The 27,789-nt window shown below is 42.2% G+C and overlaps 1 protein-coding gene across 1 annotated transcript; it reads left to right on the plus strand.

Annotated features, from left to right (window-relative positions):
* Positions 1–26,821, plus strand: RBM23 (RNA binding motif protein 23). The gene is made up of 15 exons (XM_018556136.1): positions 1–76; positions 5,318–5,417; positions 8,425–8,510; positions 8,624–8,680; positions 9,128–9,277; positions 13,637–13,696; positions 14,113–14,230; positions 14,322–14,474; positions 15,479–15,616; positions 15,710–15,775; positions 16,437–16,641; positions 17,884–17,973; positions 18,054–18,127; positions 18,306–18,309; positions 26,812–26,821. Exons 2-13 carry the CDS (start codon positions 5,343–5,345, stop codon positions 18,125–18,127), a joined length of 1,272 nt encoding a protein of 423 aa, XP_018411638.1. The 5' UTR covers positions 1–76; positions 5,318–5,342; the 3' UTR covers positions 18,306–18,309; positions 26,812–26,821.
* The last annotated feature ends 968 nt before the right edge of the window (positions 26,822–27,789 follow it).

Raw genomic sequence — 27,789 nt, forward strand, 5'->3', positions numbered from 1 at the left:
CGTTAGGGGAAGATTCTGGAACGTAAGGCCTTGTCGCCATTTTGTTGTGTTGCGTACGAAGGGTTTACCGGAGCGGGTGAGTGTAGTAGGCGGGTGTTATCGAGTAGTGGCGGGGCTGAGCATGTTTGTTTATAGTGCCCATAGCTTATTGTACGGACAGGTTGAATTGCAAATGTGTGCGAATAACTGTAGGCCGCCGATAACGATGTGTGCAGGAAAATACACTAACCAGTTATACCATAGAAGAGGGTGGATGGCGCTCAGCTGTACAGTGTCCTGGCTGCTTCTCTGACCTTTCCTTCCATCATTTGATGGCATAGATATAACCTGTGTACATTTCATCCCTCTAGGTGTATGGTAAAAAGAGGTCATGGGTTAGACTCTAGTCACGTGTTTAGTTCTATACACGGGCAATTGATCAAAACTGGAGCAGACTTGCACGGCAACCAATCAGCTTATCTCTCTCATTTTCAGATCTTACCTGAGAAAACTGAAGAGAGAAGCTGATTGGTTGCCATGGGCAACTGCTCCAGATTGATAAATTCCCCCCAACAATGTATAGGTGTGAGGATGCTGAGAAACATTCCAATGCTGCAGTGTAGGAGGAGACAGGGTGAAGGGAGCGCTGTGATAGCTGGCTCAGAGTTTCGGGCCAGCTATCACTGACAGGTCCTCTTTATGGAGACATTAGGGGTCTCTAGACCCCTAATGTCACCTGGAGACCCCAAAAGAAGCTGATGAAGCACAGATTTGCTTCATCAGCTTCTTCTATCTGGCATAGGAGCCAGATGACTGACAGGTGAATGCGGAGGTGATGTAATACACATCACTTCTGCATTCACACTATGGAGGGAGAACAGCAAGGAGCTGATCTCCCGTCCTCCTCCTCCTGACGCCCTCCCGAGCCGGTCCCGTGCCGCAGATGGGGCAGCGGATCTCGGGATTAAAGGTGAGGGGTTAGGAGAGGGGAGATGGCGGCACCCGCGATCGCGCGGGGGGGGGGGCCTCCGAAATTCACGCCATACAACCGATCGGCGGCTATAGAGCCGCTGATCGGTTGTATGTGAAACAGCCGTTAACGGCTGTAGTAACAAGCGGGTCTTTCCTGCCCGTGCGCTAGGGGGCGCGCGAGCAGGAAAAAAATGGCGTCTGGCTACGGCAACCCGCAGATAGGAGTCTGCCGTCCGTCCGTTTTTTCTTAACGGGCGGACGGCAAGAGGTTAACCTGGTCTGTCACCATTTCCTGCAACAGTGCTGCCATCTAGGGGAACCAAGGCACATTACACCTTCCCTAAACCTGAGGGTTTAATACTACTTTAAAGGAGAACTATGGGGTCAGTGTTTTCCCCCATAGTTCTCCTTGGGGGTAACGGGAGGACACAAACTAGCGTCCTCCCGTCACCCTAAGCTCAGTATACCGCGAGCTACAGCTCGCGGTATACTGAGACGCCACACCTGGAGCGGATCCCGACTTAGATGACGGGATCCGCCCAGCTGCATGAGTGACAGCTGGCTCTGCCTATCTAGAGGCAGAGCCAGCTGTACCCGCCCTGTCCGTTCCGCCAGTCAGCGCTGGCAGATCGGAGCGGGGAGAGGGGAATCCAGCCCTTCCCCCTGTCACGGCAGAGAGCCATGACAGGATGGAGAGGTGAGGGAACCCGGTATGTGTTCGCTCACCTCCCGATCTACTGAGCCGACCTGTGACAGTCTCATTGTCACAGGTCGGCTTAGAACTATGACGTGAGTGGAAATCACTCATGTCATAGTAATCCTTTAACCTCTGACATGGAAACACAGTGCACATTTGGTTTGGAATTCTAAAGCATGTGGTGTCAGCCCTGCCTACTTTAGTTCTGATACATTACAATGAACACAGACCTCTACTCATCACCTCCAACCCTCTTTTTCATCTCCTTGCACACAGGTAGAGAGCACAGGAAGTTACCAGATCACGAGATTTGTGGCATTTTTTTCATTTTTGCCATCATCGTTCAGATATGTTCAGTGATATTTTAAAGTAGTTGATCTGCGAAAATCTCTACCTACAAACTAAAATAAACAACTGAATGCAGCTCTGCAGAATAAAGTGAAAAACACATTAAAGAAGAACTCCAGGTTTTTTTTTATTAACTCATGCATTGTGGCTACCCCAGCTCTGCAAGGGTGAAGTGCTAATTTTTGTCTAGGTGCTAAAATAACAAAGATATACTCACCTGAAGCTCCGAACCAGCTGTCGCAGCGCTACCTCCAGCCTGTCTCCACCTCAGCAGTATTGGAATCTTCCTTACATCTATGCACTCTGTATAGATGTTGGTGATTTCCAGGACCTTAGACCGCTGCAGAGGAGGGGAAGAGAGGCAAGTGTATAGTGCGTTCACAATTATTAAATCAGATACAAAGTTACATCCAATAAACAATGTATCCAAATATAAACATCAAATCCATACATCATTATCAGTGCATTCTTTTCAACACAAGCCCTGCCAAAGCAACTTCTTTGATAAAAACAGTTCTTACAGATGTGAAATCCTCTGTTTAAAACAGCTCCATGATACGTAAAAGATGAGGCTGGGCTTTCTTTGAACCCAATTGTCAGAAGTAATGGCAGGGGCCTCCCTGCAACTGCTTGGACCAGGAGCAGCAGCAGGTGGCAGTCAGAGTTTTGTGCGGGCTTGGGTGAACTCAGATGAACTGGGTCCACAGAATGCCCAGCCTCATCACTGGTGATGGATAGCTCATCCGGACGTGTTCACACCCCAAACCTGCAGGTAATGTATGAACTCACAAGAAAGAAATAACCTAACTACACATTCAGGTCAGACAGCCGTTTTTATTTTAAAACCTCCTTTTGCCCCTAACGTCTTCCAGGACAGCATCTTGAGATATGGAGGCTCCTCCCGATCCCACAGGAAACACGTCACCCATAACCTTTTAAAAGACCCGCCTTCTAACCAGCACATCAGTCTTTGTGTTTCCTCAGGAAACCTGAGGATGCGCGTCACGGAACGCAGGGAGCCTCCATATGGCAGATGCGGGGGGGTTCTCTTTGTAGTAGGTAGCAAGCTTACCTTGGGCCTCCAGCTAGTCCCTCTAGCAAGGCAGGGGGTATGCTGGCTCTTTTTTCCCCGTCAGTGCGGGGAGAGGATGTCAGAGGGGCTTGTCTTGTCTCCGCGGCTCCAGGAGAATTCTCCACGGGTGGCCGCGTACGTCACTTCCGGGCGCCGAAGCTCTGTGTTCCAAGCCTCGTTTTTGGCGCAGGGGAAAGGGAGGGCCTTGGCTGGTGTTAAAGTGCTTCATTCTCAGTGACTGAGACAGCACTGGCGGTTTTATTTGAAACTCCGCGAGGATGGAATCTACTGTGGCCTCTACAGCAGCAGATGCAATTCCTTCAGGCACCAGCCCGGCACAGGTATGCGTGATTATTTTACATTCACCACCCTGGTTCCTCTGACTGTTTTCCTATCTCCACCTGGGGTTCTTTGGGCAGGACCTTTTTGTGTTGAGGGCACTTCTATTTTGCTGATATTGGGATTGGAGCTTAGCCCTTGTTTATGTTTTTCTGGCTAGGACTTCAGATAAGGCCAAGGTGGCAATTACAAAGAAATGTGCAGTTTGCGGTTGCAAGCTGGGTTCTACCTATGCAAAGGCCTTATGTCGGAAGTGTATTGACGACCTCTTTAAGGAAGAGGCTTCGTCAGCCTGTGGTAATATTAGTTAAAGAGGAGTTAGCTTCTACCTTCCAATCCTTCAGATCAGTTTTAGAAGGCTTTAAACCTAACCCCGGGGCAAGGCCAGCACCTGCTGCAACAGAGCCTGGCCAGGCACATCCCAGATCGGTGGGGTTATCTGAAGTGGAGCTCACTGAAGCTGGCCCCTCTCATGGTTATTCTTCTTTGGAAGATTTAAGCGCCCAAGAGGAAGTTTCTCCTACCTCCAGATATAAATTGTCTTTGGAGGATGTAGATGATTTGCTCGCTGCTATTTATAGTACTCTGAAGATCCATGAGGAGCAGGTGCTCCTCATGAAGTATTTCCTGTGCGTAAGGTCCTCTCAGACGCACTAGTCAGGGAATGGGCGGATCCTGAGAAAAAGCCTCTTAGGTCCACTAATCTCAAGCAAAGGTTCCCGTTTGGCGATGACCCGGCTTTGGTGTGGAACGCCCAAGCTGGACGCTCCATTGGCAAAAGTATCCAAGAGGTCTGATTTGGCCTTTGAGGATATGGGTGTTTTCAATGGACAAGAGCCAATGGACAAGAAAATGGAGGTCCTGCTTAAAAGAGCCTGGGACTCTATCCTTTTGAACTTAAAGCCGGCCCTGGCCATAACTTGCGTGGCTAGAAATTTGGACTTTTGGCTTTCGCAATTAAAGACCCACTTACTATCGGGTACCCCTAGGGAACAGTTACTGGAATCTTTTCCAATTCTGATTAAAGCAGTGGGTTTCATTGCAGATGCCTCAGCTGAGTCAGTCAAGATGACCGCCAGGTCAATCGCACTAGTTAATTCTTCCCGCAGGGCTCTTTTGGCTCAAGGCCTGGCAGGGCGATACAGCTTCCAAGCTTAGATTGTGTAACATCCCCTTTTCAGGTGATTTGTTGTTTGGAGCAGAATTGGAAACAATTCTGGAAAGAACAGCTGATAAAAAGAAATGCTTCCCGGAGAAGAAGCCTTTTTTTGGAGGTTTGTCAGAGAACGGGTCCTGGCCCTAAGGGAGGGAAGGAAGATGTTCCCAAAAAACATTGGACAGGCCATAAGGGCAGGGGGGTCTAAATCTTCGTTCTTTCACTGTATTATTCCTCTCAGCCATAAATCATTCAGGCATAATATGTAAAAATAAGGTCTTCACATAGCATAATACTGTAACTATCTGGTCTCACACTGCACGTTCCCACACTGACACCAGGAACTCTGTCAAAAACAAAAATCTCAAAGATAATGCCATTGGACCACAGAGCCTCCATTTGATGCATGCTCAAGACCCTCCTTCGGATGTTTCTTCCCTACAGACTTTTTTTCAATGTAGAGGAGAAATGCGTAAAGCCGACAGTCAGCTTTACACATATGAACGCCCAGCTACTGTAGTAGTCCTGTTACAGGGCCCTGCTCTTGCTAGCGTATGGTAAATGTCAGTGGTAGCGAACGGGTTAGTACAGAAAATGAACCTTTGATCTGCCAGAGATGCACTCAGCTCCCACAACATACAGCAATTTACTGGACCACAATAGATGAAATAAGAGGAGTTAGGGTACACATACACTTGAACTGAATAATCAGCTATTTTTGTGTGGTGAAAGTGTTCCTTTCTGCTTTGTTTAGAACATTGACTCCCTGGTTAGCAGACATGGCATCAGATGACTTTGATATAGTGATTGAAGCAATGCTGGAGGCACCTTATAAAAACCAGGAAAAGGGGGAGGTAAGTCTGAGAGTAAGCAATACCAACAAAAAGTATCAAACATTTTTTCTCCAGGTTAATTGCCAGAGTTAGTGTTGAAAGTAACAATTTTGATCCGATTTCAGTCTTGAATTGGCTCTTTGTGATCCTATACAGCTGCCACCCTTCTATTGACATGCACTATATGAAAGCAGCAATGTACTGTCGACTTAACACAAATTTTACTTCTGGATTCCTTTCGTGGCAGTTTCTTAAAGCCAAGTCCATAACCTTTTGTATATTAAAAGGGAGGACAATGGCTGAATGTTTTCCTGTGTCTGACATGCGCTGCAAACAAAGGTTGGCAATCACCTATTTGCTGCAATAATGCTTGTAAATTACAGTTCTGCGGTTGCGTTTGACCTGTGATGGCAGCGCACTTCAGTAGGACTTGCTGCATCTATAGAAACAAAGCAGGTCAAACACTGCCTCAGAACTGTAACCTACATGGTACAATTAAAGTAAATGTGGAATCTGTTGACCTATGTTTGACATACTATTTAAATGCAGGAAAACACCTTACTACACAAGTCTTTAATATGGTCCTATAATTAAAATTTTAGTACTGAACCTTCCCAAAGGGGCTAAATTGTTATAAGATGGTGGAAAGGTATATGTGAAATGCCTACGTATGTGAGGATAATTACATGTTGGGCTCACTTTATCAGCAGCCTGCGTGACACAATGCGAGGAATTAGACATATGCCGACAAAGACACTTGGGGCAAACATTCAGACAAAGTTGGCCAATCAACAGCTTTGCATCACCATAAAGCAACATACTGTCAATGCTATTGCTGCTGTACTATGACAGGCTCCTAAGGCAGTCCGACCACCTTTTCTTATGAAAAGTTACTTGCCTATATGCACATGCTTACCTTGAATGATTCAACCAACTGAAGATTTAACTCCAAGATATACTCTAATATCTTCTGCATAGATATGTTTTTGTGTTGCAATTCAGTAAATATGTCCAAGGTTGCAACAGCTTTTGTCTATGCTTTTAAAAAAAATATTATTTGTGAGGTAGTGACAACATTTTTTACATACGTAAAATACATTTTATATATATCTATATATCTATAGATATATATCTATAGATATATATATATTTTTTTTTTTTCAATTAGAAGGGTTGAGTTTTATATATATCTATATATCTATAGATATATATCTATAGATATATATATATTTTTTTTTTTCAATTAGAAGGGTTGAGTGGTTGAAAAAGAATAAATACTGTTGCATGTTTAACACTATAGCAGATCTTTTCACTCTCTATAAAGTAAAATTGGGGACAGTTGCCCACGTTTTGGTCCTTGCCTTTCTAGAGGACTGTCCCGCTAGTTTGAGAGATTTGACTTGACATGTCATTGGTCCAACCTTTTTACTATGTCGCTGAATAGCCAAGGGTTAAAAAACACTCTACAAAAAGCCTCATAACCTTACCGCAAGATGCCTTTATGTTAAAGGCCCAGTGAGGTCATTTCAACAACTTTCACTTTTTCCCTATAAAGCATTAAACCAGGAACAGTAGATTATTTAATACTCTGTGCAAACAACATCTTTGCAGATAACTTGGAAACCTCAAAAAGAAAGTTGTGCTACTGTTCTTATTTTGGTGGTTGGTTTTGAAGTTTTCAGTGCTGGTTTTCTTCGCCCACATACCTGTTTTAAAGAGAACCTGTCAGTAAATCAATAACGCACTGCTCCCTTTCTCTTCATAGAACCTAGTCCTCCTCCCTGCCCTGCTCTTCCGGGGAAGGGCCTTGAACTGTGTTTGACGACAAGACTACCACAGGACCAAAGCAAAGATCTGTTTGTGGGATAGGGGTTTAGCTCCTTCGGCCAGAGGTGGTTCTGCACTACAAGGGGCAGCAAATTTAAACCTGTACACTTTACTAAAAGATCATGTTCACATTGTACAAGTTGTACTCTCTGATATTTACACAGAACTACGGACATTGCTGCATTAGCCATAGATGGTTAGAGGCCAGTGTTGAATATTATGTGAATGTATAACCACTACTGAGAAAAGTAAGTGATCCAGCTATCTCCCAATACATACCTGTACCTAGTGTTTATCATATTGTGATCATTAGTGTTAGTGGGAGGTTTTCATTCTGTCACAATGTTTTTAACAATACTGTTTCATTGGTATGTAAGGGACGCATACATCAGTGGGGTTTTTACCGTGTGTTTGCCCTGTGCGGTGAATGCAGCATAAGTGTTGAGAGTGGGGTGCGCACCGCTGTTGCTTGGGAAGAAGTAGGAAAATGCATGCATGACAATTGCTACTTATTTACTACCAAGCGGAGAATTTTTGTATGTTTAGGTGACACAATATGCAGCACTGTTGCTGTGTTCACCGCATAGTGAAGGCAACAAGGTTAAACGTAGTACCACCTAGATGTACATACCTTCTCAGAGAAACATGGGGAGTGCTTTTTTGCAGGCTGGTAAAGCCTATAATTGAGGGGGCGGGGGGGATAATGGTGGTAAGGGGATGCCTTTACACTATTACATGCTAGTCATTGTATGTGTCTGTAGCTCACATATATGCTTCATTACTTTGCTCTCAGTATGTAATTGCCAAAAATCATAAAGCAATATGCCCTCTGTTTGCTTCAGGCCGAGGAGTTTCAGAGACGAGATACAGTGGGGAAATAACCCATAATATCTAATTTTTGTATCAGGTAAGGTATATAATTAGAGGTGCACTCTGCTGATTGATCTCTGTTCATCCTCCATGTCAGGTCATGTATTTATGGCAAGAAAAGATCTAGGTAGTTTGGAAATTTGATGAGTTTTCAAAATCCCACTCCTTTATCGCAGTTACTATTATTTTTAATACCTAGCTAATAAGATTTTTTTTTGTGTTATGTCTTTCTGCTATTTCCCTACCTTGCCCCTATTCTTCCATATAATTCTGTCTTGGGACCTCCTGACCATCTTCTGTCGGTGTGGCATTTTTTTGTTGGGCTGAACAGGAAGAAACTCCCAATAGGGAGACAAAGAAGGAAGAGGAAAAAGAGACGGACAGCAGTCGGCCTGGAAACGCCAGTAGTAGTAGCAGGTGAGTCTTTGCTATCAGGGATTTTTTTTCCCTCTGTTTCTTTATTTATAATCTGTGGATAATGCCTTGCACATTATATAATTGCATATATTATTTGTTTTTAGTAGAAGTAGGAAAAGGAGCAAGAGCAGGAAAAGGAGCAAGAGCAGAAGTCGTGATCGACGACGAAGGTAGGTGTATACTTCTCAAACTGAGCTTTGACTTATCACTGCCCAAGAATAGAAAAAAGGTAACATTTACTAATTCTGCTGGTAACCCACCCATTACCCCTTTTTCCAATGCTTCTTGCCACACCCATGACATTAAGTGGTCTCTGTTACTTCAAGTATGGAACACCTGCGCACAGCTTAAGTTTTCTTCCAATGTGCCATTGGAGTCCCAAAACCCAGAGAGCTCAGATATAAAAATAATGGCAGGAGCTTGAAAGGCCAAGCTCTGGTCCACACACGTCTTGCTAATATGTACGCAATGTAATAAGCAACCTCTCCCAGGTCAAACTAGGGGAATGGGGGCACAGAGGTGAATAAGATAACCACACCTTACTTTCCTTGATGCAGTTTTTTGGGGTTTTCAGAATAGATGTACATTTAAACCTCTTGTCACCTCCTTCTTTGCAGTCGGAGTAGGGACCGGCACAGACGACGCAGCAGTAGAGAAAGACCGCGCAGCCGTGATCGCAGGCACAGAAGCCGTAGTCGCGGAAGACGATACAGTTCGAAAAGTCGTGATCGTCGAGGAGATGAACGTTCCAGACACCGCAGTCCTGGGTGAGAGACTTTAACTATGTTTGTTGTTTTTCAATCCTTAGAGCTGTTGTCAATTGCAAAGCCGTTCAGTGCATTTGACTGTCAGCTTTCCTTAAAGGAGAACTATGGGGTTAAGGCTTTTCCCCATAGTTCTCCTTAGGGTAACGGGAGGACACAAACTAGCGTCCTCCCGTCACCCTAGGCTCAGTATACCGCGAGCTGTAGCCGGGATCCCCCCAGCTGTGTGACTGACAGCTGGCTCTGCCTATCTAGAGGCAGAGCCAGCTGTACACGCCCCCTCCCCCGTCCGTTCCCGCCAGTCAGCGCTGGTGGATCAGAGCGGGGGGAATCCAGCCCCTCCCCTGTTGAGGCAGAGAGCTGTGACGGGATCGAGAGTTGAGCGAACGCCGGAATGTGTTCGCTCACCTCCCGATCTACTGAGCCGACCTGTGACAGTCTCATCGTCACAGGTCGGCTAGAACTATGAGGTGAGTGAAAAGCACTCACCTCATAGTTCTCCTTCACACCACAGGGCCCATTCACACCACATCCAGATCATCTCTAGACCGGACCAGATTGTTTCTGGACCCAAAATGCATCCTAATGTGTTCCTATGCTATTTCTGTTCACACCAGCGCAGTCCGTTCCAGACCAGAAAAATACTGCATGTCTCATTTTGTCTGGTCTGGAATGCATAGAAACACATCAAAAACGCACTTTAAAGCTAATTTTAAGCTGTCCTAAATCAAGACTAGTTTCATTCTAGAAGCTTGCAAATTCCAAATAAAAAAGTTACATGGTTTAACCTCTTGCTGTCCGCCCGTAGTAGAAAAACGGACGGACGGCACTGCTGCATCTGCGGGTTGCCGTCTCCAGACGGCAATTTTTTTCCAGACCAGACCCGACAATGCACACACCCGGTACCGGGTGTCACACATATAGGCGATCAGCGGATCCATAGCCCGCCGATCGCCTATATGTGCTCGTTCGCGGCATCTCTGCTTTATCAGCTTCTTTTGGGGTCCATAGGTGATATTAGGGGTCCTAGAGACCCCTAATATCTCCATAAAGAGGACCTGTCAGTGTGCCTTTGCTATTATATAGGGGGTTGTTATCCCCCTATATAATAGCAATAACAATAAGTGCAAAAAAAAACTTATAAATAAAAAGAAAAGTAACACATAAAAAAATAAAATAAAAGCCACATATAAAAAAAGGGGAAAAAACCCCCCCAAAATGTTTAACTCCCCCACCCCCACGTTTACGCGCCTATAAACGTAAATACGCGTCCGGTGCCCCAGCGCGCAAAAATTACAATTGCGCTACACATGTTACATATCGCCGCGAACGTCGCAGTGAGAGCAATCATTTTAGGGCCACCAATCACTGATAACACTAAACTGATGAGCGGTAACAGCTTTTAAAGCGTCGCACACGGGATAACCCCACTCACAACAACTGTCTCCGATTTTTGCTTGCGTCCTCAGAGTGAATGTGTTTTCTTCAGCTCTGCTGTTCACTGTTCATTTGGAAGTATTATCAACAGCAGCTGGTAGATTCCCTCCAGATATATTGAATCCTGGAAGCATCTCTGGTCAGCCAACAAGTACTGGTAGAGTCATGGTGAATATTTTAAATCCTGGAAGTCTTCCCAGTCAGCCACCAAGCGCAGGTTTTCCCAGTTTATACTGGCGTTCTTTCTACAACGACCCTGTATTTTTGGAAGTTTCTCCAATTATCTAGTTACTGGTAGATTCAGGTCACATGAGGACATCCTGGAAAGTTCTCTAGTTAGCCAAACAGCAGATTCCCACAGAAACAATTGCAGCACAAACGACTGATATCACAAGCTGGATACTGTTTATTCCTGAAGACAAAATATACTGTAAACACACACAAGCCCCTCCAACTCTTAACATGTTTCACTAAACAGCTTAGTAATAGAGAGCGCAGATTCCCAGTTCATTATTTGTGCTTGTGTTCTCTCTGCAACAGTCCTGCTTTCAACAGTGACTACCTCTGTGTTCCAGTTTACACAGAACTATCCAGGTCAGGCTATTATATCTGGGAAATCCCTGTGGAGTTATTGGTTCAGAATTGGCAGTTTTTCTATCCCTGCCTCTGCAACTCACTGTTGTGAGTTTCTAGCAGGCTTATACTAGGTTGAGGTTCCTCTGTTTTAAGTGGCGAAGCTACCTATATGGTATTTTCTACAGTCACTTCTGTAGTTAATTAGCTATTTTGTGTGGGAGTTAATTCCTCCCTCCTTTATTCTAGGCTTGCCGTCGTACTTCACAAGTTGGCCACATGGGAGAGCCCTTCTCTTTATTTTTGATAATGCAGGCCACTTTTGGGGAATATCGCTGTTTTACATTCCCGCCTTCCTTTTCCCTGGCTGTTGACGACGCAGCTTTAATTTAGGAGTGCGCTTGATGGAGCCTTTGCTATTCGGTTCCTAAATGAAGTATTTTCAGTATCCTGTGACCCAAGAGCTTGCCAGGCAGCTTTGTGTTCCCCCATAGCGTCTCTGAGCTTTAAAGAGCAGGGGCCGCATGTTACTGCATACCACAGATTTATGGACAGTCAGTTTGTATTTGTGGTGTCTACTTTTAGAAGCCTCCTCTGGCTGTGATACTGCTGTGGATTTTTAAGTTCAGTTGTTCCCAAGTAGCATCAACTACCTTGATGCAGATATAAACAGATCATGGTCAGATTGTATTCTGGTATTGCAGGTCAAATTGTACTTAGGGAGTTTAGTTTTAAAGTCTCTCATGGTTCATTTACTACAGCTGATGTGGATTCTTTTATGCAGTTTTATGCAGCTCCACCTACCCTACTGCAGATGTGAACAGTACTTCACCCTGTCACTCTGAGCAACCAGTGCAATCCCTTCCAGCATTTCTTTGTGGCCACTGTGTATTTTGTAGTGGGCATGGTACTGACTAGAGCATTGTTACTTAACCCTTGGCTTGTTTTTTCTGGGCCTTCACCTCTGACTCTGGCTAACAGAAGCAGGGGTTACTCTGCATGTGACTTGATCCCACTTGGCTCTTGTGTGAAGGGAACCCCTTTTTTGGTCTGGTCTGCTTAAGACCACCTCAGATTCATGAATCATTACTATGTATTTTTCCCTCTGCGGATCCGTTATTTGATGTGCTTTCTGTGAAGGAAGAATTCTTCAGACCAATTTTTGTCTGCGACTACTACGCCCAGAGATTTATCCTTTAAATTAGTGATATATTGATGGCTCCTTCTTGTGTTTTTGTACCTTGTTGCTTTTATTTTTCCACTTCACTTAGATCCTCCAAGCCAGGTTCCTAGTCCACCCAAATTCCTCTGCATTATACCAGGCAGGCATTTTACCACTGCTATTAGCAGGTGCTAGATTGAGACAGACTGCTATAAAGATTATTTCCATAAGGGTCTATAGTTAGACATGAAGGGTATACTTAATTTGGTGTGAGTCTCGGGGCTTCCACTCTAGCAGCTGTGTCCGTATCAGCGTTTAGCATATTAACTACCTCCCGGCCGGCCTTTGTGTATACACGGCCGGCCGGGAGCTTTCTGGATGTAACTAGCCGTGCATACACGGCCTGTTAGTCCCGCCCACTCGTGCGCGCGCGGGAAAGACACAATGTAAAAAGCGGCATCGATGCTTGTTAACATACAAGCGATCCACCGGCTATAGAGCCTTCGGATCGCTTGTATGAGGTCCCAGTATGATCCCGCCCACCTCCGCGGCTCCCGCTGTCACGCTGATCCCGGGCTCCACTGTGCCCGGTGCGAGCCCGGGACCAGCATAGTGCCTGTGTAACAGGGGATCAGAGGGAGGTCGGTTCACAATCTCCCTCCGGTCCCCTCTTCGGTGTCAGAATGCGGAAGTGGTGTATATTACATCACTTCCGCATTCTTGTGTCACTCTCCAGCTTCAGACGCTGAAGAGAAGCTGATGAAGCAGACTCCTCTGTGTTTATTTTTATGCTCTCAGTACTACAGGTACTAGTGCTACAAAACTGATGCATGATTTTTCTGGACCAGATGATCCTTTGCTGGAAAAAACATTTTTCGTTGCCAGTGTCAGTTTTTTCTGTAGGCGGCAGTATAACCCAGCAGTCTAAAAAATGTCGGTTCCCGTCAATGGACTCTAAGAAAATTAATTATAGACCAAGTACAAAAATCCTATTTTTAACTGCAGCGTCTCTTCTCCTATAGTAGTGATTTTACATTTTCTTGTATGTTCCTATTTCTAAATGTTATGATGCATAGAAGGACTATTGCAACTCACCTATCTTGTATTGGCTCATTAAATTTTTTTTAAGCTCTTTAGAGTTAAATGTCTTTAACAAAACAAAGTGCTAATTAAAATGCTTAATTTGACAGGCGGCGCCACACACGCAGCAAAAGTCGCAGCCCCCGACACAAGGAAAAGAGTCCTATTAGGTATTTGTTTTGTACTTTAAAAGTTGTTGAAAAAAAGAACAGATTTCCATTTTTAACCTTTTTATGACCAGTGTCATTTGTATGTAACTAAAAGGCTACATAACTGCATTTTTTGGTGCTTTCTGTGATGCTTTCTATCACACAGCTATGACAGTTTATTATATTATAGTCACAAGGAACTTAACCTGACCTTTAAAGATTTCTAAGGTACCAACATCTTAAAAGTGTTTTCAGCCAGATTAGATTGACAAGTAAACCTGTCAGGTTAAATAATAAGAGGCTCCCATTGCAGAGGTCTGCCAATATAGAGTGAGAGAGATAGGCATGTGTGTAGCTAACCTTTCAATACCTGTTTGTTTGTTTGTTTGTTTGTTTTTTCTGCCTATTGAAATCATTGTATGTCCTACTTTTCGCAGGCAACCAGAACCCACCCTGACTCCAGAAGAACGTGATGGAAGGACAGTATTTTGTATGCAGTTGGCTGCTCGCATTCGTCCACGTGACTTAGAGGACTTTTTCTCTTCTGTAGGAAAAGTAAGAGAATCATTCCAATAAAGGCTTGTTTTTTCTTTTGTGTTTTTTGTCAAAAATCATGTAGCTGACCTATCATTTCTCGTCTTTCTAGGTGCGAGATGTGAGAATTATAGCAGACAGAAACTCTCGCAGGTCAAAGGGCATTGCATATGTTGAATTTGTAGATATCCAATCTGTACCTTTGGCCATTGGCCTAACTGGACAGAGACTGCTGGGTGTACCCATCATCGTACAGGCTTCACAGGTGGGCATGGCTGATTTACAGATCCTTCTTTTTTTTTTCCTTTTTATAGTAACTTCTTTTTGTTTTCCCATTTTCTGATTGCACCTATGTGCCTTGCAGGACAAAGAAGAACTTATGACCTGCAGTTATTACTTTGTGGGCTTTTGTTGTAATAGGTTGCATCAGTTAAAGTGACACTAAACTCAAGAGTTAAATATTAAACATACATTCAAGTACCTTTTAACTATTCACAAAAATGTGTCTTATTTGTGTATCACTCGGCTATAGATCATCAAATCATCTCTGAATTGGTGCTGACACTGTTCTTCCTTCTGGAGGGTGGCTACTTATGTTCCCCATGGTCCCTGTGTGTGTTGTAAAGTAGTCACCACTTCAACCTCACTCCCTTGTTAGACTATCATTTCAGTACAATTTTTAGTAAACTAAATGTGAGGTTGTAATCCATTACTGGAGCGAACTTGCAGCGGTGGAGGATCTACAGCTGAGTGATACACAAATAAGATACATTGGGGGGAATTTATCAAAAGTGGAGCAGCTAAAATCTGGAGCAGTGGTGCGTGAGAACCAATCATATTCTCTCTTCCGTTTGTTCAGTTAAGATTTGAAAATGAAAGAGAGAAGCTGATTGGTTGCCATGCACAGCTGCTCCAGATTTTAGCTGCTCCACTTTTGATAAATTCCCCTCATTGTTAATAGTTGAGGTACTTGAATTAATTTTTAAGATTTTACTGCCAGAGTTTTGTGTCACTTTGATTGTTAAATGGATCAGTTCTTGGCAGCTATTTAAAACATTGTTAATTATATCTGTTCTAAAGTAAAGTACATGTGCTGGGTATCTTTTAGTGGTCAATTATTTTGTGCTGTACCTACTTTTATTGTGAGTTGTAGAGAGTATTATAGCGAGATGTAATTAACACTATAATACCACTGTAATTATAATTACCACTATTGGGTAAATGTGCTGTATATGTTAGTTTAATTTTTGTATTCGTTTTGTTTTTTAGGCTGAGAAGAACCGTTTGGCAGCTATGGCAAATAATCTGCAGAGAGGAAATTCTGGACCCACACGTTTGTATGTAGGCTCTCTGCACTTCAATATCACTGAGGATATGCTACGAGGAATCTTCGAACCTTTTGGAAAGGTTGCTTGCACTTTTGATTTGAATGTACAATATAGTTGTTTGACTATTTTTTATTTCAAGGTATGTTAATTTATTTATTTATTTTTCATCCAGATTGACAACATTCAGCTTCTTAGAGAACCTGATACTGGACGGTCCAAGGGTTATGGATTTATTACGGTAAGGGCTATTTGTTGTTTGGAAACAGTTATTGGCTTGCAAGGTTACCATTTATGTTCATCGACATGCCGCTGATTCTAGCTTCTATTTACTGCTGTATGCTGACCACATTGAATTTTTAGTGTTACATTTCTGTGTATAACCTTAACAATATGATCTGTGACTATGCTTCAATATTAATTGGAAAGCTCTATTAAAACTAAACTCCAAACAAGTCAAAATATCAGGTATGATGTGAAAAAACTTCACTATATATAATACCTGTGTCTTTGCCCTTCTGAGTATTGCATCAAAGATTTTGGCGTTCATAAAAAACACATTAACACACAGCAGAAATGAAGAAGAGCACATACCTGTCTGATGTGGTGAGGGCTGTCTACCAGCCTGATATGCACACTAGAATAAGGTTTGCTAGTAAATGCAGTCCCAGCAACACTGTCTTGCATAATTAGCTAACATTGGGAAAAATATCATCCTTTAGTGCAGTCATTTTTAAAATGCAGGACAGCTACAGAGGATCTTGGGACTGTTTTTTTTTTCTAGTGAAAGTCTGCTTTGTAAGTAAATACTGTCAACACTTATGATTATCAGAGGGAAGCTTGTATTGACTGTTACTCATGCCTGGAGTTACATTTTGAGTGCTCATTTGATTCTCCCCTAGTTTTCATATGCAGAGTGTGCTCGGCGAGCCCTGGATCAATTGAATGGGTTTGAGTTGGCCGGTCGCCCCATGAAAGTTGGTCACGTGACAGATCGTGGTGATGGCAATACAGATGTTTCGTTCCTTGATAATGAGGATCTTGAGCGCAGTGGGTTTGATCTGGGGGCAACTGGAAGATTGCAGCTTATGGCTAAATTGGCAGAGGGTAAATTTACTTTGTTAATTTCTAATGGCTTGCTATCTAAAATATTTACCATGTTTCTGTGGTTATTGTCCATGACAAAACTGCATGTGATCCATTATCAGGCTTCAGTCTTTATATGTTTCATTTATTTTTTTTCTGTAGGTAAGTGTTATAAGTAACCATGTAAAACATTGTATTAGTTTTTGAATGAATTGAAAAATGGTTCACTTACAAGATCTTTGTTTCTTCATGATAATTCAGGAAGTTTGGGATAATGAGTAACTGGTACTATTTTCATGTTTTCATTGCATTTTTATTTGACCCTTTATTCCATAGTGGGTTGCAATGAATGTGGTATAATGATTACGCCATCCCTGTTAGGTTTAACACGCCCACAGTTAGGGATGCACCGATACTAGTATCAGTGCCGATGCCGAGTATTTGGGCGGGTACTTGTACTCGCCCAAATGCTCTGATGCCTAGCCCGATACTTCTGGTATCAGGAAGCCCAGCAGCTGGTCATTACACGCTGCCCGGCTTTCTGATTGGCCGGGAAGCCGACTCCATGCTCTCTCGTCACTTGTGTAATGATGTGCTGCCCGGCTTCCTGATTGGTAGGAAGCTGTCCAATCGGGAAGCCATGACGACCTCATGACAAGGGAGCAGGAAGCCGGGTGCCACATCGTTACACAGCACCCGGCTTCCTGATTCGCCAGAAAGCCAGCTTTATGCTTTCTCGTCACCTAGTGACGAGAAGCATGGGGCGGCTTTCCTGCTAATCAGGAAGCCGGGTGGGACTTCCAGTACTTGGTATTCGGTATCGGCGAGTACCGAAAAAAAAATATCCTTACTCGATACCGAAATACCCGTATCTGTGCATCCCTACGCACAACCACAATTTGCTGGCTGTTTAATGGTTAAAGTAAGCATTTTCTACCCTTGTTTGTTCTACAGCCTTCTAGATGTTGGTAGTGGAAAATTCGATTGAATGCCACGCTTGACCATATGTCTTGACATATACTTCATTGTTGCCTCCCTCTGCTTTGCCCTTTCCTGCAGAAATTTGCATGTATGGTAGTTTCAAAGAAGTTCGCATACCTGTCGCATGTGTGTCTGAAACAGGACACTGAAGTTGAAGAGTGGGTGTCATTAATTTGGTGGGAAAGAGAGAGGCTTTTGCTTTTTAGGTCAAATATTTATTCTTTGAATAAAATCTTTGACTTGTGAGCATTTGCTCATACTGTTGATTTTTCCCTCTATCAGGTACTGGTCTGCAGATCCCATTTGCGGCTCAAGCTGCTCTGCAGCTGAATGGAGTAATTCCACTGACTTCCCTGAACCCTGCCCTTTCAGGTAAATTCACGGAAAAAACCTTTAGTACTAGTGTGGTGGATTTTTGGTGGTCATACAAATCACTACTTTGTATTTTTCAGCACTTAACCCGGCTTTGAGTTTACAACAACAGTGCTTCTCACTCTCACAGCTCTTCAATCCACAGACCATGTAAGTAGGACCCATGTGTAACATTTGTATGATGCAGTGGTATTTGGAACTTTTAGGAGTGTAAATACCTGTTTGTTTAGAGTAATTATCATTTCTTAAAGCCTAACGTAAATCAGCCTTTTAATTCTCCATATGGAATTTTACTGTGGGAAATACAAGACTGGGGCAGGACTAGTTTAAAGCATTGTGTATTGATGTGTGAAAGAAAAGCTCATGGCCCACAATGTCCTGATATTTTTTTTTACACAATCCTGAAAAGGAATTTGTGATTAGAGAAATGAAAGGCTGTCATTCCTGACCTCCATCTGAAAATGCAAGTTACATGTTTTGACATCTTTGAGACACTGACCTGAAACTAGCATGCAGATGAGGAAAGTGAAGTCAGGACTCCTAGTCTTCATACTTGTTTTGAGCCCATGCCTTTTAAAAAGTACAGAAGCCATTGGATTACTGTGAAAGCTAGGGCCATTGAACTACTTGTCTCATGGATCTGAGAAGCTTGCATCCAATGAGGTTTTGGAACACCAGCTATACAAATACTTGTTTCATGTCAGTACCGTCCCAAGTAGCATGGATAAGGATCGGAGCCCTGGAGTATGAGCTTTGGGAAAATTGTAGGTAAAAGCGGCTCCTAATTTTTGTCTTCTGACCGATTTACTTTTCAAAGCTAGAGCAGTTGTTGATAAAAAAAAAAATAGCAACCACCTGTACTGTGGGGAATGAAACATTATTTTTGCTGTGGCTCCCCCTCTGCACTGCAAGGGTTAACTGCTCGTTTTGATGGTAAATAAGATAATATACTTGCATTATTTCTCGCTCCCCTGGCATTTGGCGTTCTCAGCTGCCCGATAACCTGGGTTGTTAGTGGGCCCTTGGGCTACCTCGCAAGCAATGCAGGATTGCTGGTCCTGCATTGTACAGGATGACATCCTAGAGATGAGCGGTCTCCAGCATGGAGAAAGTTTGTGGAAAATAAGATATGTATATCACCATATTAATTATACCCTAGGCCAGGGGTAGGCCACCTCGGCTCTCCAGCTGTGCTGAAACTACAAATTCCATAAGGCATTGCCAGCCACAAGCATGACTCCCAGAGGCAGAAGCATGATGGGTTATGTAGTTTAAGCACAGCTGGAGAGCCAAGGTTGCCTACCCCTGCCCTAGGCAAAACAAGCGGTTAAGGATGCAAGGGCAAAGATTTGTTGCACTCCACCCCCCTGGTCCAAGGAATTAATGGCCACAATAGCCAACACATTCTTGTTTGAGCAGTTACATTGTTGTTCATAGAGCATATTTTACTGATTCTTTATATTTTGCAATTACTTTGTGTTTAATAGCATGTATAGCACCAAAAGAATACAGGTGTTGGACATCATTGTTTTTGCAGTGTACTTCATTATATATTTTATTTTTTCACCATTTTATTTTCAGGTAACACTCTAGATGTGTCTCATTGACTTGGCAAGTTGCACAGACGTGGCGTATGCACTCTTCCCATTTGTGCTCTAATTGGAGGGGCACACTCTGAAATATCTACCCGTCCTTGTGCAGACACTTTACATGGAGCTTATTTGGGGACGTGGAATTGTTTCTCCAAGACCTGAGTCACTGTACTTTGGGGAAAGCAGCCTTTTGTAAATATGTTCTTTTGGTGTACCTAATATAACAGTTAATGTTCTTCGGATATTGTAGGATTTCCCCAGTGGTTTGTAAATATTTTTGTTCAGTGTGCTGTGTAGCAACAAGGTTGTCCATACAGTTATCCCCATAACAGCTTGGTACTGGAAGGGCCTGGGAATGTTCATTCTGTAAATAGGCAATGGGTGCAATCTCTGTATATAATGCAAAAATGTAATAAAAAATAATCCAAGTGTACTACAGAATGTGGGCATAATCAACCATAGGACCCTGGAAAATTGTAACACAGTACAATAGTGTATACTTATTCTTGTCTGTGCTGCCCCCACACAGAGTGTAGAAAAACGACCTCAATTCCAGCAGTTGCAGTGTAGCATATAGGAGTTTGCTTTTACCTGAACAGTATGTTTTGTATATTTCCTTACTCTGCTACTGTCACATTCAGTAATAGGGTACAGTGAGATAAAAGTGTCACTGTTCTTAAAGTTTTGGGTATAATTGCTGTCTAAAAGTCTTTGTTCTTACAATGGTGCCAATTTGTATTCTTGCGCCACTTATCCTGTTCTAGTATTTCTAGTCTTCTAAATTGTCATACACCTGAATAGCACTGACAGTGTGGAAGGTGTTCGGCTGAGAAATGAAAATCCAATATAGGTAGGAGTGGGGCAGCATGGTCATCCTTTACATACAGGAGATATTAGGAGTTTCTGTGGCTAAACCTTGTCATTTGTAAGAATCTCCAGGATCTCCTGTGTGTTGTAATTGCCAACTTTCTGTGTGACGTGTTCAGTATCTTTTCATCCTACTTACCCCTAACTTACACAGTGTGTAGATTTTTTTGTTTTCTTGCATTGTGTTTTTCCAATTACGTTTGTTAATGTCCAAGTTTTTTTTATTCTTTAGTAAAACAAAAATAAATGATTTATTATAGCAACTCTTCTAAGTTTTTTTTTTTTTTGCTGTATCCTATTCATACTTATTAAGCATGTGTGAGGAGCTATGGTGATGTACCAGCTGACTGTAAAACAAGTCCTATAAGCTGAAGCTCATTGGTGAATTATGTGCATTTCAACCAGGATAATATATTATATTATAATAATATATAGATATAGCAGTAGCAAGATCGCTTTCCAACTCTACCAATACTCTACTATAGTATGTCCTAGGGACCAACTGTGCATCTGCGTTTTTCTGGTGCTGATGGCCATCATCAGTACCACCCATAGAGCTGGGGTGGAGAGCAGCAGCAATTTACCAGACATGCAATGGTTAAGCAAACTTTGTACTAAACCAGTGCCCCTACTCCTATTCCTACTCCATAGAAATCTGGATTGATCGCTTACACCAGTGGCTCTGCATGCTCACTTGGCCCCTGGGACTTAATAAGATGGTTTGCATGGCTCTGCATTCGGATACATCCGAAAATTCGTCCGAATAACGAATATTTCCGAAACGAATCGCACATGTCTAGTTGTTTTTTTTTTGTGTTTTTTGTCTCATTTTCATTTTATTTTTGGCTGAAGTTCTGCTTTAAAGCTCAATTCTATTTTGGGCAATAAAACTAAAGGTTGATCCTCAGCAGTTCTGTAAAATTTAGAAAGAGTCTCCATCTGCATACTCACTGATCCAGCAATGCAGTGCCACACCTCTTCTCAGTTGAATGATGCCCAACGTCATTTAACCCACTTCCTGTGAGCACATGGTGTCAAAGCTTTGCCCCCCAGCTCTGAACTCACAGGAAAATGGCACAATGTAATGAAATGGCCCCACTCTCTGCAGCATGTATCCATGGATCTATTGACAGTCGTGTTTGCATAATTTGTCTGAATTTCCCCCTTGTTTCTTTCAGTTAGATTGCTGGATCTGATTGGATACCTGTACCTCTACCCGTAGAACTAGCAGGAGCACCGTAGGATCACCGCTTTTATATCAATTTTGTCCTGAATATTTTACCAGTAGATGAATTTTCTGCAATGCTCACTCAACCATTAAAGTGGACCTAGCATCAGATGGATATATTTTTTCATGTTAAGTGCATGCATGCTAAGTAATGTGTAGGTGTAACACTTAGGTTTTTATTAACTCTCTCAGAGATCACAGTATTCATCACCACAATGCAATATATTCTGCTTTTCTTTGCTGAAAGACAGAGCTATCTTCCCTCTGAGATGTCAACCCTGTAAATCCTGGTGCCTGTACAGTTCTTGGCTTGTTCACAAATCAGCCCCTGCTGCAGCCTCTCACATTGTGACTTGCTGTAAAGTTACAAGGTTGTTCACAACAACAACAAAAAATGTTTCCAAACAAATGAAAACGAAAAACGTTTTCATTTGTTTTGTCAAAGGAAACAAATTTTTATGTTTCGGATTTGGAGGCAACGAGCCTCCGAATCCGAAACTGCACTAAAACCGATCTGACCACCGCTCGTTCAGCGCGAGACGTCACACGCTCTGCCTCCAAGATGGCGGGCATGCGCAGAATATGCTGGCAGCCAATATGGCCGCCGGCGTGTTCTGAAAACAAATTTTTGTATGCCCGAATATTGTTTTAGTATATTCGGGCATATATTAAATTCGTTATTTCGGATTCGGACGAACCGCCGAATCAACTGATCTTTGTTGATTTGCAGGTTTGTTTGAATGCACATGTCTACAAGGTTGCAGTCTGATCACTGGGGGAAAGGAGACTGAGGAAATGCTTCCTCCTGCCTGCAAAAGATTGATCATATCATCTCAGCTTAGGAAAAGTCGCGTGCTTAGAGTGCAAGGACTGATTTTTTTTTTAAATGTATCTCTAGCCCAAGTTTTTTTAATTCTAGTTTTGGATAGAGCTGGGAAAGGTGAGAACCCCTGCAAAATTCATTCCATTTGTCATACTTCTCAAAACCATACAGATATCCACCAACCTAACTGGTATACCTCATCTTTCCATGTTCTGTAGTAACTTGCCACTTATGATCCAAGTAGAAAATCACCAGCCCACAAATCTTCATCCACTGACGCCTCTATTGACATTCATTCAACTTGTCAAAAAAAAAAAGCAATATTTCAAGACCTTGCAGTGTATTTTTATCGGTCACTTTAGCCTGATGAAGGGACCCTGTGAGGTCTCAAAGATGGGCTTTTTTTTGACATTCTGAACGTCAATAAAGGCATCACTTAATGAAGATTTATTGGTGGGCTGATGAGATACTGTATTTTCTCTGTAGTTTACAAAACCAGACACTCTGCTCCATGTAACACCTCTTCACTGTGGGTACTGGTATGATTACAAGTTTGTCTGCACCAGCCAGTGCATCCGATAGAAAATAAAAAAATCATACCACGCACCAAAAGAACTCCATGCATTGAAGATGAAAGTCGCATCCAACCGCCAGAGTCTCTCCCGCTAATGTGTTTCACCCACAAATAGGGCTTAATCCTACGGTGTCATCTTCAATAGATTTATTCACAGAGGGGAGAATTTATCCAAACTGGAGCAGACAAAATCTGGAGCAGTTGCCCATGGCAACAAATCAGCTTCTCTCCTCAGTTTGTTCAGTTAAGATTTGAAAATGAGAGAAAGGTGCTGATTTGTTGCCGTGTACAGCTGCTCCAGTTTTGATAAATTACCTTCAGAGTACTTTTGAAGTGCGGTATGAATTTCTATTCTATTTATTCTAGTGACCAATGTCACCACTACGGAAAGAGAGGGGAAACCCAGAATTTTACAGCTGTCAAATTTCTACTTCCGGAAGTGAAGTCTTTCCGATAAGGACACCTGTTTTGGTGACATCTGTCGCTTCTCACTTTGGATTTCCTCTCACTTCCTGTTGTGTTTCTAGAAACAGGACATATAACAAACAAAAACCTGGCAGGGTTTTAATCAATACCTACTCTTATCTAATACCAAAAGCAAATGTTTTGGTTAGTAATAGATTTCATGATTAAAGTAAAAAAATGATACTGTCGGTGTATGTTGTGACATGTCAGTAAGTTATTAATGCACTTTACGTACATTTTGGTGTAATCGTATTGTATTGCACTCAAGAAAGTGGATTGGCAGTTTGAGCCATTATCAAGTCAGGGGCAGGTTTACCCTGCAATGGAGCTCTATATATATTTCTGCAATATTCTGTAAAGTAAAAATATGACAATTTCAACAAAACGTTGTTGTAATCATCACAAAAGTTGGAAACTATAAGTATCAACAGAATACTTGTTGATCATGTCAGAAATTCAGAGGTGTCCTTGTGCACACGTCCTGTGTTATCTCCAGGAGAGTATTTAGCCCTCCTTGCTGGTATCATTAGACTACTGAATGATCAGGATCTATGCTGTGTAGATGGGAGAATTTGTGGGTTTATGTAGTTTGGCAAAAGAAAACTGGGCAGGGCTGACACCACTCGGTCCACAAAAATGCGGTGTCCGTTGTCAGCCCACAACAGGAGAAGATCTGAGAGCATTTCTGGCAGATGAGCTGGTATTTTTCTGTACTTTCAGGATCTTTATTATCAGCTCCCTACAGGAAGTTAGAAGCTCACTGGATTCCTGGCAGATCAAGCGGCATTTTTCTGTACTTGCAGCATGGGTAATGTGCATGTATTGCAGAGGTTTACAAAATGTTTTTTATTTTCTTTGTACTATGCCCACACTTCAAATTAGTATTGAATTCTCAAACTTTTTTTCAAAAATGAATCCAGATCAAACAAATATACATTGCCCAGCAAAATATTTCTTTAAATTTTTTTGTCCTAGCAATTAGTCATCTTGTTTCTGAACGGTTGGCTCCAACTGCAATGTTTTGCAGGGACATGTCCGTAATTGTGCCACTTTATAGATTGCTGGTTCGGCCTCATCTAGAGTACGCGGTCCAGTATTGGGCACCAGTGAACAGGGGGGATGTCCTTGAACTGGAAAGAGTCCAGAGGAGGGCAACCAAACTCATAAAGGGGATGGAGGACCTGAGCTATGAGAACAGGCTACTAAATTTAAACATGTTCTCATTGGAAGTAAAGAGATTAAGGGGGGGCATGATTTTCATGTACAAAATGTTTACCGGGGATAGCAACATTAGCAGCAAACTTTTTACAATTAACTCCATGACAAGGGCGAGAGGCCACCACCTAAACTAGTGGAGAAAAAATTTCAGCACAAGTGGCGAAGGGGTTTCTTCTCAGTTAGATAAGTCAGGGTCTGGAACTCGCTGCCGCATGCTGTGATATCGGCTAAGAGTGTGGAATCATTCAATAGGCGATTGGACGATTTCCTCAGAGACCGTAATATACAGGGGTACAAGTACTCTTAAGATTGAGAACACACAGGGACCTTTTACATACTACACACCAACAGGACCATACGCACATACACAAATAGGTTGGACTTGATGGACATATGTCTTTATTCAACCTCAAATACTATGTAACTATTAGGGCTGTTACTGATTAAAATTTTTGTGTTCGATTAATAGAAATTTTTTTTAATCGATTAATTATAACGCACATACAGATCCAACTACATTGGCCTATACACATACAGCACAGCAATGAAGTAATAAAATGAACTAGGATCACAACAATTCAGCAGGTTATTATTCCGAGTTGAAAGATAACTAACCCGTTATCTTTTAACGGGTTAACCCTCGTTTTTTTGTACTAGTTCAATTGGGCCACGGATCGGACGTAACAAGCAATTATGTGTAAATCTAATTAGGGCAGACATAATCAGTCGGATCTCCAGGAAGGAACACAACCCCCTTTTTTCTGCAAACTTTTCTTGGAAGCCTTGAGCTTCTATTTTTTCCGTTCCCTGTGTGAGATCGACTGCAGCCCCTCCACTAAAATAATTGGTACTCAGCTTAGAAGTCACATCACATTTGATTCACGAATACCTCTATTATTATTTTATAGTCAATTACTAAATCTCTACATAGCCGTATAAACCACAGATATTAAAACTCCAATAAAGATGGCCTATACATTAGGAATAGACATTGATGAGGAAATCAAAGAAGCGTTCAAGCAGGGAAATCCACAAATGATAGAAACAGAGAGTGAAATAAAGGACAAGTTTAAAGAACATAAAAAATCTATTATAAAACATCTAAATAGAAAATGGGATGTCATGTCACTTGAATCATACCTACAGGCAAAAATGATTCCAAGAGGCCTGAGGGAAAAAGTCATACCTGCAGAACATCTTCAAAATGAACGATTTCTGACGAAATGGAAAGCACAATGCATAGATCATGGCCTGACATTAGTTAAACTAATTGTGGAGGAGGAAAAGTTACAAATGCGAGATCTTGAATTACAAATAAAAGAGAGCTCAGAGGGACTAGAGCCATTAAAAGATTTAGAAAGCTTTAAGAAACACAATGGGGTTGATTTACTAACCTTATAAACACACCACGAACGTGTATACACCTCTGCAGTGTGTTCCCTCCCAGCATGATCTATGGGTGGAATCTAAACACCTTTGTAATGTGTACACACCCAGCAGGTGTGTTGTGCAAAGCCCTGAAGGAATTCCAAGGTGATGTTGGGTAAATTAGCTCTATGTTGTGTTGCTTGCGTTGATGAATGCAAGGAATGTAAATGCATGAGCTAACCATTTTTGTCTAAACTGTGAAGCAGCATTATATATGCATCATGTGCATGATTTTTCCATATATGGCATTAGTGGAAATATGCTTTTAGAGACTTTTTGGTTGATAAATACGTTTTGCTGTGTGAAAATCACACACACCTGGTGTGTGTGTGTGTGTTTAGGTTAGTAAATCACCCCCAATGACTTACTACGCAAAGAAGTAGAAAAAGTCAAAAAAAATCTAAGACACACAAAACAATCCAAATTCCAAAGGGATTTGGGAGAGAGGGGATCCCTTCACACCCACACATAATAGGGGTAGAAATACGTCTAGACGAAGATATTCCAACAGTAGAGAAAGACGACCTAGAGACATCTCCACGAGTGGAAGCGAAGGTGAACCCCCAAAGTCAGTGAGTTTTTTATTAGAGGAGGAGGGCCCCCCATACAGATTAAAAGACCAAAGAAAAATAGAAGACCAAAGAAGAGAAAACATGTTCGGTCAAAACACTCAATCCCAGATAAAAACCAATATGAGGACAAGGAGTCCTCGGAATTGAATCCATGCCATCCTCCGGGGGACGATCAGACTAAAAATGTAATTAATCTTACCAATTTCCCATTAAATGAATATCATATAAGCCTCCTCAAAAAAGGCTTATCTTTCTCCCCGGTGGATGGCATGGATGAATTCACTATATACAAAGACTTAAATCTGTTCCTAAGGAAGGTATATTTGAAATACATACACCAACTTAGAAAAACACCTCAAACTGATAAGGACCCCCCACAGATAAAGGAACAAAAAGTATCAGATCTGGATGCACAGGCGCTAAGAGATCTAGAAGACCTTTTAGAGGAAAATACAATATCCCAAGACACCCGGAAACATTAACTAAAAGAATCACACCCCTAAAGAGAGGATCAAAAACAATGCCCAACTTCCTGAATAATAGACATCTGGCCTTATTCAGGGAGTTGATGCAGAGAGAACTCAAGCAAGTCGATTGGACAGTAAAAAGTACTGACAATCTGAGCAAATTAGAAAGAAAAGCCCTAAGAGAACTTAGAGAAACGCCTGGGATAATAATCAAAAGCAGTGACAAGGGAGGGAATGTTGTGCTCCTCCCTGAGGACATGTATACGAAGGAAACTAAAAAATTATTAAATGATAAAAACACGTACACTAAGTTGAGAGAATCCCCCTTCAATGTTTTGGTGAGTGAGTTCAATGATAAAATAAAACTAGCTCTAGAAGCAGGCTTATTGACACACAAGGAATTCTGTTTTCTAAAGATAAACAACTATAATATTCTAACATTTTATATTATACCAAAGATTCATAAAAATTACAATAACCCCCCGGGAAGACCCATAGTTTCTGCAGTAGGAGGGCCACTTGAAAATATGGGCAAATATCTAGATTCCCTTCTGAAAGAAATGGTGTTGCGTTTGCCCTCCT

This window comes from Nanorana parkeri, unplaced genomic scaffold (genome assembly GCF_000935625.1).
Source record: "Nanorana parkeri isolate BGI_ZX_2015 unplaced genomic scaffold, ASM93562v1 scaffold225, whole genome shotgun sequence".
Classification (NCBI taxonomy): Eukaryota; Metazoa; Chordata; class Amphibia; order Anura; family Dicroglossidae; genus Nanorana; species Nanorana parkeri.

Bases quoted from the DNA above. Each gene is read 5' to 3' on its own strand.
- RBM23 (XM_018556136.1), top strand. From the start codon at position 5,343: ATGGCATCAGATGACTTTGATATAGTGATTGAAGCAATGCTGGAGGCA. The intron at 5,418-8,424 runs GTAAGTCTGAGA...TGGGCTGAACAG, and splicing joins AAAACCAGGAAAAGGGGGAG to GAAGAAACTCCCAATAGGGA. The intron at 14,231-14,321 runs GTAAGAGAATCA...TCGTCTTTCTAG, and splicing joins TTTTCTCTTCTGTAGGAAAA to GTGCGAGATGTGAGAATTAT.